The sequence below is a fragment of the Lathyrus oleraceus genome, chromosome 4, assembly GCF_024323335.1.
Source record: "Lathyrus oleraceus cultivar Zhongwan6 chromosome 4, CAAS_Psat_ZW6_1.0, whole genome shotgun sequence".
Taxonomy (NCBI): domain Eukaryota; kingdom Viridiplantae; phylum Streptophyta; class Magnoliopsida; order Fabales; family Fabaceae; genus Lathyrus; species Lathyrus oleraceus.
In genome coordinates this window covers 413,699,058-413,709,136 of record NC_066582.1, presented here as the reverse complement: position 1 = coordinate 413,709,136, position 10,079 = coordinate 413,699,058, and the positions used below count along the sequence as shown (strand labels likewise).

The 10,079-nt window shown below is 32.4% G+C and overlaps 1 protein-coding gene across 1 annotated transcript; it reads left to right on the top strand.

The window, feature by feature from the left end:
* The first annotated feature begins 912 nt into the window (after positions 1 to 912).
* LOC127075769 (protein CHROMATIN REMODELING 35) lies at positions 913 to 6,825 on the top strand. The gene is made up of 6 exons (XM_051017236.1): positions 913 to 1,191; positions 1,669 to 2,162; positions 3,271 to 3,519; positions 4,239 to 4,391; positions 4,617 to 6,370; positions 6,465 to 6,825. Exons 1-6 carry the CDS (start codon positions 1,143 to 1,145, stop codon positions 6,466 to 6,468), a joined length of 2,703 nt encoding a protein of 900 aa, XP_050873193.1. The 5' UTR covers positions 913 to 1,142; the 3' UTR covers positions 6,469 to 6,825.
* Positions 6,826 to 10,079: the final 3,254 nt, after the last annotated feature.

Below are 10,079 nucleotides of genomic sequence, written 5' to 3'. Positions count from 1 at the left end.
ATATATATATATATATATATATATATATATATATATATATATATATATATATATATATATATATATATATATATATATATATATATATATATATATATATATATATATATATATATATATATATATATATATATATATATATATATATATATATATATATATATATATATATATATATATATATATATATGTCTCAGAGTGAACACGACAACACTCAAACCCTAAAAAACTTCGATCAATGGCCGTCTACAACAAAAATGAGAAAACACCAACCAAACCCTAAAAAACATTCGACCATTGATGTCTACCACAAAAATGAGAGAACACCAACCAAATCCTAAAAAACCTTCAACCATTGCTTGTCTTCCACATAAATAAGAAAACACTAATCGAACCCTAAAAAACCTTCGACCATTGTCTATGTCTGTCACAAAAATACAAAAACGTCAATCAAAACTCTAAAAAGCCTTTAATCATTGATGTCTACTACATTAATGAGAACACCAATCAAATCCTAAATAACCTCCGATCATCGCTCGCCTATCACAAAAGTCAAAAAAACGCCAATCGAATCCTAAAAAACCTTCAATCATTGCTTATCTACCACAAAAATCAGAAAGCGTCAATCAAATCTTAAAAAAACTCTCAATCATTGTTTGTCTACCTCAAAAAACCTTCGATCATTGATGTCTACCACATAAATGAGAGAATACGAACCAAATTCCCAAAAGTCTTCGACCATCGCTCGTCTACCACAGAAATAAGAAAACACCAACCAAACCCTAAAATATTCGATCATTGTTCATCTACCACAAAAAGAAAACAAACACCAATCAATCCCAAAAAAATAAAACATTCGACCATTGATCGTCTATCCCATAAATAAATAAATAAATAAATAAAAGATAAATTAAAACCACCCTAAAGTCACCACCACTCTAAAAACAAAAGAGAGAAGAATCATTTCCCCTCCGACCAACACTCAACCAAGAAAAACAAAAACAAAAGCCACACTCACTCTCACTCCTCATTTCACCACGCACCTTCCTAATTCTGCAACGCGTTCTTTATGAAATCTGAAACCCTATTTTCACCGTAATTCTCAAATACATTTAATTTTACAGTTTTCTGCTTCGTGATCAATGGATTCCTCGGTCAACTTGCTGCCCGCAAAACGCCCTGCTCCAACTGGTATAACAGTCTCCATTCCTGATTTTGTCGTATGTTTTCAGCTGCATTTTTGTTTTTTTTTCCTCTTTCATTTTCATCTATTTGTATAGATTATTTTTGTAGTGTATAGGAATTTTAGTTGCCATTTGACCTGTTAAATTCATAGATGATTTTGTGGTTTGAGTTGAATCGCTAGTGTTCATGGTTACATATTTTTTTTATGCGATTTCAATTTTCGGGAATGTGTTTGGAGCCCTTTTTGTTATTGCATGATGTTTCACTCCACCCTATGTACATGCATGAGGTGGTTTGGAAGTTATGATGCTTAAGAGCATTTGGTTATTCTGTCATGACAGTTCGCCGGTTGGAGGTAGTGGTAGTGTTATTCCAAAGACAACATGAATCAAGTCGGTCTCAACTCGTTTAGTTTATTAGAGCAAAAAGTTCCTTAATGGATATTGGTATGATGTAAATTTTAATTCATCTCATTTACTCCAGGAATTTCGTCAGAGGAAGGATGCAAAAAACGTAAATTATCAAGCAATGTTAATGTTGTAGATTACAAAAATCCTTATGCAATCTCAGATGTTCTAAATCATTTAGAGAGTGGAAAATTTGGAAGTGTTACAAAGGATATTGAAGCCCTTGTAAACCGAAAAATGCAGATAATTGGCCCCTGTCTTGTGAAATTTCCCAAACTTATCAACCAATTCCCGAAAGTGGTAACAAATCATGATGAGGAAACTCCCATCTCAGTAAATAAAAAAATGAATGGTATGTCACATCAAAATGTCATAGATTTGGATTTGGATGGAGGACACATGGAAAAGAATGTTTTGGCACCGAAGAGAGAAAATGATGTCCCTGGCACACCATTTCCCATTGTAATAATTGATTCAGACGAGGAAGATGATATGGATCAAAAGTCTCGTCTTCCATTTTATGAAGTTGCATTGCCGAGACCAGTCCAGTCTCCTGCACTAAAAGTGACTGTAAGCTTTACCCTGCTATTGTAATCCTTTAAATAAACCTTTTATTTGGGTTCTATCCCTCTTTGGCTGATTTTTCTGAACTATTGTTTTTCATTTTATTTTTCATTTGTGGCAGAAAGTTCATGTAAACTCATAATTGACTCATCTTGAATATTTATCTTTTCCTTAATTCTGTTCTTTTCAAGAATACACAGTCTTACTTTTTTATATGTATAAAGCTGAATCTTTTGGAGATAAGGCTAAAGGTATAACTCAGTCTGACATATATCTGGGAGACATAACTTTGAAAGTTAATCATGTAATTTATGCACTCGTTCTATATGCTTACACCTTTTTTTTGCTGTTTAATATGTCTTTGTACCATATATAATTTATCATTATATATCTTTGGCTTTATTCTGTAAAAGACAGAGGTATAATATATTATTGCATGGCCTAAATGTTTCATTTCTCTTAGTCAGTATTATCAAATGGTGGCGCCATGGCTGCTATAGTGGATATACATGTTTTTTGGGCTTGCTGCAATGGTAAGTATTGGCCGATATTGTGGGTTTTCCGCCATAATCCGCTATAATGGTGCCACAAAGTGGCCGGTATGGCGGGATTTTTGCTCTCCTCCGCCATGGACCACCATCCGCCATCGACAACACTGCTCTTAGTTGTTGTAGACTTGTAGTAGTTCTCTTCATGAGTCATGTGCGCTTTTACGCCCATTCTCCCAACAATTTCAATAATAATAATATGCTGAATTGATCCAGATTCTGCTGTAAAATTTTATTGAAGTGAAGTCCGACCTTTTATCTTAAGTGTCTCAGTTTCGTAATTTATGAACTGTTGGGAGAATGTGCTTAAATGTTACACCATATATGGTTGGACACTTGAGACAATTGCATAGCCTAAATGTTACATTCTGTGTATTAGAATTATAAACTGTAGCTACTTTTCTTGAGAAGATACACGTCTTTCTTTTACAGTTCAAGTTTCTCATTGACATAGAGATTATGACAGCTTTTTTCTCTCATTCTATCTAACTGACCCCACAGTGGGAAAAGGAATCTTGTTGTTTCACTGATATTCTTTACTATTCTCTGTGCAATATGCTTTATAGGGCTATCATCATGCTCCCATTGCTTACCATGATGCTCCCAATGGTTACCATGGAGAGAGTGCAGATCTAAAATTTGAAACAAGCCTGCCACCTAAAGACCCTCCTAAAGATCCTCCTAAAGATAACACAAGGAAAGATAAAGGTGTTTATGTTGGTGTACATGAGGAGGAAGATCATGAGGTTGATGCTGTAGATGACGGGCTAGACGATATTTGGAGGGAAATGTCAATGGCAATAGAAACTTCTAAAGTATGATTACAGTCTTTTGATTTCACTTTTCAATTTATGCTGTCAATTGTGCACTTTTGCAGTGCTATAGCAAAATAGCATAGTGGTGGTTGGGTTTGGCGCAACGCTTTTGATTTCACTTTCCAATTTATGCTGTCAACTACTTTTTATTTTTATTTTCAAAACGACGTCTTTTTTTTAAAGGTATACATTTCAATCCGAACCTTTTTAGGATTAATGTTTTATTCTTCATTCTTTTACAATCTTGCTCACAAACAACCATTATGTTCTTCTTCCTACTTTTAGTTCAGTTTTGTTATGTTCTTCTCTCCTTACGTTTTATTGCTCGATAATTTAGGTTCTTTAACTATTAAGTATGATAGTTTCTTTAAATTTGTGTATTTTTTATTTTAATTTTTGAGTATTTATGCTTACTTTCTACACTGATTTTCAGCCTTTTTCTTCTCTCTGTTATGCTTGTTAACTTATAGCCAGGTTACTTGCAAAGCTTCTGTCAGATTGTACATTGTTAGTATGCTTTTGTTCTGTCCTGAAGACAATAACTTGTATACATATCATTAGGAATGTTGTTTCTGTTACTAAAACATATTTGCTGTTCTTTGTTTTTTAACATTCTTCTCTATCATATTGATCATTTTTGTTTAAAATTTGAATTTTACTAGCTGTAGCGTTCTTAGAATTCGTTTGCGATTAATTTTTTTAAATTGTACTCCTACTAGGATGTTTCTGCAGATCCTCAACCCGAAGAAGAAGAGGAAGAAGATGCTGACTGCGATCATTCTTTCGTTTTAAAAGACGATCTTGGTTATGTTTGTCGTGTTTGTGGGGTTATTGACAGAGGAATTGAAACCATATTTGAGTTCCAATACAAGGTTAGACACCTGTCTCTGCATGAATGCTTGTTTGGTCAAAAATCTTGGCCATAAAGAACATAGCAAGTGCATGAATTGAGTTTTAAAGTATGTTTTAAAATTAGATGCATAGGTTCAATGTTTCAACAAGGCATAATAATATGGAGAGTTAGACAGTTAGAACTTAGGAACTTGCTGTGTTACAGAATCTCTTATAATTTATGGTTTCTGATGACTCTTTTGTAGGTTAAAAGGAGCACAAGAACTTATGTCTCTGATTCAGGCAATGCCAAAGAAAAAATGGATGCTTTTGGTGTTATAGTTACTAAAGATGATCTTATGGTTACTGATGTATCAGCACATCCTCGGCATGCGAATCAAATGAAACCACACCAAGTCGAAGGATTCAACTTTTTAGTCAGAAACTTGGCGGGGGACCATCCCGGGGGATGCATCCTGGCTCATGCTCCAGGATCTGGAAAGACTTTCATGATTATCAGTTTCATGCAAAGTTTTCTAGGGAAGTATCCTAATGCCCGACCTCTAGTGGTGCTTCCCAAGGGAATATTGTCGACTTGGAAAAAAGAGTTTCAAACATGGCAAGTGGAAGATATACCACTTTATGACCTATACACTGCGAAGGCAGACAGTAGACTTCAGCAACTGGAGGTTTTAAAACAATGGATGAATAACAGGAGTATCCTTTTCTTAGGATACAAACAGTTCTCTTCCATTGTGTGTGATAATAGTAATACCAATGCATCGATGAATTGCCAAGAGATATTACTGAAGGTTCCCTCAATTCTCATTTTAGACGAGGGGCACACTCCAAGAAATGAGAATACTGATATGGTACAGTCCCTTTGCAAAGTACATACACCAAGGAAAGTTGTGCTGTCTGGAACCCTTTATCAAAATCATGTCAGGGAGGTATTCAACGTTCTCAATCTAGTGCGACCGAAGTTTTTAAAGATGGATACATCTAGGCCTATTGTTCGACGCATTAAGAGTAAGATCCATAATCCCGACGTGAAAAACTTCTATGATTTAATTGAGAACACATTGCAGAAAGACCCGGATTTTAAAAGGAAAGTGGGTTTAATTCATGATTTGCGTGAAATGACCAATCAAGTTCTTCACTACTATAAAGGAGATTTTCTTGATGAGCTTCCTGGCCTGGTAGATTTCACTGTGTTTCTCAAACTTACACCTAAACAGAAGCATGAAGTTGAGAAAGTAAAAAGGATATCTAGAAAGTTCAAAATGTCTTCTGTGGGCAGTGCTGTGTATCTGCACCCAAAGTTAATGCCCATTGCACAAAAAATAGGTGAAAAGATGATAAAATCTGGTGAAAAGACGACAATCCATGATCATGTAATAGACAATTTTATAGAGGACTTAGACATAAGAGATGGTGTCAAATCAAAATTCTTTCGCAATATGCTGAACCTATGTGAATCAACTGGGGAGAAGCTTCTGGTGTTCAGTCAATATCTTTTGCCTTTGAAATATTTGGAAAGGTTAGCTATAAAATGGAAGGAATGGAGTATTGGAAAAGAAATCTTCGTGATATCAGGAGAGACACTACCTGAACAGAGGGAGTGTTCGATGGAAATGTTCAACAATTCATCAGATGCAAAAGTATTTTTTGGGTCAATCAAAGCATGTGGTGAGGGTATATCATTGGTTGGAGCATCCCGTGTCATCATATTGGATGTTCACCTAAATCCGTCTGTTACTCGTCAAGCTATTGGCCGTGCTTTCCGGCCAGGCCAGAAAAAGAAAGTCTTTGTGTATCGATTGGTAGCTTCTGATTCTCCCGAAGAGGAAGACCACACTACTTGTTTCAAGAAGGAATTAATTTCAAAAATGTGGTTTGAATGGAATGAGTACTGTGGTGACAGAGCTTTTGAAGTTGAAACACTCGATGTGAAGAAATGTGGCGATCTTTTTCTGGAAAGTCCGTTGTTAGGGGAAGATGTACAAGCCCTGCACAAAAGGTTAGACCACTCTTACTTACGTGTTTGTATATCATTGGAAAATAAGACATTTATTTTGTTTTGTCCTAATTCTCGTTTTATTTGTATTTATCAGGTAAACAACGCGGGCGGTCAATAAACTTGGTGGGGAACTTTTTTTGCTGTTATCAATGAATAGTTATAGCATTATATTTTCGATTCAGACCAATGTAGAGAGTTGCTGAATCGATCTTCCTCACCGGGTGGGTAAGATGGGGAGATGTTTAGCTTATTTGATTTTCTGAACTTGTTTGTACTGCAGGAACTTCTGCTCTTACATTGCTATTGCATCAAACTTATTATAGAAATGTTTTAAGTCTTGTATGTCTGGTTTGTTGAATGTCTAATACTATGGTTGTTATGCTTCTGAAAGAGATATCAGAAAAGCATGAAATGAAATAAAATTGACCAGTCAAAAGATGAATCAGTTTGACACACTGTTTGAGTGTTTTATTGGATAATTATTGCACTAAAATTGCTATTAACTAGTCAAGTAATTTATTTGTTCATTCTTGAGCAGTTTTATGACAACAGGACCAATGGCTTGTTTGAATTAGCTTTGTAGAACTTTATCTTTAGTTTTTAAAATTTGAAAATAATAAAAATGATTTGGTTATTCAATTTTACAAAATTATTTTTAAAAATTATCTTCTATTAATAAAATTTGAAAATTATCTTCGATTATACAAAACTGGTTTGGTTATGCAATTTTAAAATGAAAAAAAAGTGTTACTTTTCTTTATGTATAAATCAAGTTTTTATTTTATAATTTTTCTTCTCTATTTTTATTAAAAATTAACGAACATATTTTGTTTTGTTTTTTCTTTATAACAATTTTTTAGAATCAATTTTATCAAATAGATTTTAAGAACTAAAAGACAAAACTTCTTAGAAATAACACTAATATTGCATTCTCCGATTTTTGCTACTATTAGCATCTAGAAATAATTTTGGACGTTATTAACTCAAGACATGGGAATGTGGAATAGTATGACGTATATTTCTAGACTATTTCTTTGATTTTATAACACATAATTAAACTCTCAATTTATTCTATCAACTTCATTTTTATTCTTAAATCATAGATTATGTAATTCTAATTATATGGGTCGGTGTGAGTTGAATTTGGTTAAGAAAAAGTCAATCCATATAGAGTTGAGTTTAGTTTAGAAAAAGTCAATCCATATAGAGTATATTGGTTGGAGTGTGGTAAAATAACCGTCAACAATATTATTTGATCGATTTGAATAAAATCATAAATTTGTGAGTTGAATTAAATTGGGTAGCGCTTTCTCAATTTTTTTCCTTATGTAATTATAAATGCTGTATCGTATTGTTTTTCAAAAAATCGTCCCAACTATTTTTTTCTTTGAAGGAAAGTTTAGCGCTATTAACACTATTCTTTTAACATCAAAATAAAATTTATAACAAAAGTTTATGCAAAAATCAAAGTTATTCATAAATTACATAAATTACTCATAAGTTATTAGTATTTGCTTCAAAATAATCAAAGTGCAGTAACATAAACAATTCAAAATTACGACTCATAAAATAAGAGTCTACAATTAAAAAAATCAAGTATGAGTACATCAAAGTTACCATTTATCAAATGATACAAAAAGAGTCAAGAACATTGTTCAAATATCTTTCACAATTCAAAAATAATTCTTGACTTTAACATTAATAGCTTCAACAAAATTCCAATGATATATATATATATATATATATATATATATATATATATATATATATATATATATATATATATATATATATATATATATATATATATATATATATAAATATTAGTTCATATATCAAGTCATTAAGAGACCTAAAAAACAAAAATATAAAATAGTTAATGGTAAATTTTTTGGGTTGAATAGGTTGACTGAGTTTTATGGGTTGGGTATCACTACGTCAAATAAGGGAAAAGAGGGCGCTTATTTTGGCCTATAACAGCGCTTTTAAGCGCTCTCTAATCTGGCGCTGGCATAGGTAAAGACAGCGCTTTGTTCTCCTGGAGAAAGCGCTGTCTAAAGTGGCCACATTATAGTGCGCTTTAAGAAAAAAGCGCCCTCTTTTCCCATATATGGGTTTACCCAAAACTCATATTTTAATTGGTTTTTCATTTTCAAAAGTCATATTGACCCACTTACACGCTCAAATCCATTTTTTTGGATCCGTTTGACAAAATTTTGTGGATTTACTCGACCCATGTACATCCTTAAAAAACACCCCAAATAATTCTTCCGCTATGAAGAATAATTACTCATGGAAGGATCCTTAGAATAGTAAGTAAATCGAGTTCTAAATTATTCTTTCCATTTCTTGTAACGATTTTAAAACTTGATGTTCCTTAATTAAATATTGTCAAACTAGTTGCTGAGAAAATAAACATTAATAAATATTTTCTAAAAGAAAATAAATTGTTATGTTTTATTGACTTCGTGGTGAAGTTGTTAAGTTATGCTTTGTCAAAGTTATTGAGGTGTCTAATTCAAGTTCTAATAGAAGAAAATAATTTATTATAAAAGAAAATAAATTATCTTATGAGATATGTTTTATTGGGTTTGTGGTGAAGTTGTTAAGTTATGCTTTGTCATATTTATTGAGACCTGTGATTCAAGTCCTAATAGAAGAAAATATTTTATTGTGAAAGAAAATAAATTTATTTTACGAGATGATATGTTTTATTGGGTTCGTGGTAAAGTTATTATATTTTATCATAGTTATTGAGGCGTTTGATTCAAGTTCTAATAAAAGAAAATAATGTTAGAAAATTAATTATAAAATAAATAGTTCAAGATTAGAATCGTGAACGAATAACGTTCCTTATAGTATTTCAAACACTCTCAGATTATCTTAGAGTTTCTACGCAGGAATAAACGAGATAATTACAACCTATACTTGAGTTTGCACAAGACTGATGAAAACTTGAACATAGGGAATATGAAAATCCGAAATTTTCTATAAAGAGAATATGTTTTTCTCATGTCTTTTTCTGAATGCTCAATTTATAGGTCAAACTGATGTTGTTTCATAAGGTTGCAACCATTGATGAAACATACACTTTCAATAATATTTTTTCTAAATGTAGTACTATTTCGCCTACAACAACATTTTCTAAATGTTGCATTGTTTTGCCTACAACAATAATTTTCAAAGACTGTAGTGTTTCGCATTCTGCAACACTTTCTATTTTTAAATTCAAAATACAAACTGCCTATTGTAACACTTCGCAAGTATTGCCTATTTTTGAATTAAAAAATAAACCTTCACTTGCATAATTTCTTGTCATTTTGGAACATAATCAAGATTATTAATTGTTAATAATTTACAACAGTTCACCACTTGTTCTAATAATGACAAGACCAATTCCAGAAAGAGAGAAACAAAAAATGCTAATACAGTTAAGTATCTTTTGATTTGAACTTAACTTTAGTAAGGATAACACAGTTTAATCGGAATGTTAGATAACTATGCTTTGAACCATTATCCCTTGTGATTATACCAGTGTTACCTTACACACATTCTTTAATGGGTATTCACCGACATCTCTCGCCTAACACAATTTATGGTCATGTGTTTTTCCTGTTTTAGTGGATTTTTCATGAGAGAAACTCCAACTGTCACTTTGAGACGACACCATCTCGAAATTCATATAGGTGAAATTCATTTTGTATCTATT

Excerpts from the sequence above, each read along its gene's own strand:
- LOC127075769 (XM_051017236.1), top strand. The coding sequence starts at position 1,143 with ATGGATTCCTCGGTCAACTTGCTGCCCGCAAAACGCCCTGCTCCAACT. Across the intron at positions 2,163-3,270 it reads CTCCTGCACTAAAAGTGACT|GGCTATCATCATGCTCCCAT; the intron begins GTAAGCTTTACC and ends TATGCTTTATAG. Across the intron at positions 4,392-4,616 it reads TATTTGAGTTCCAATACAAG|GTTAAAAGGAGCACAAGAAC; the intron begins GTTAGACACCTG and ends ACTCTTTTGTAG.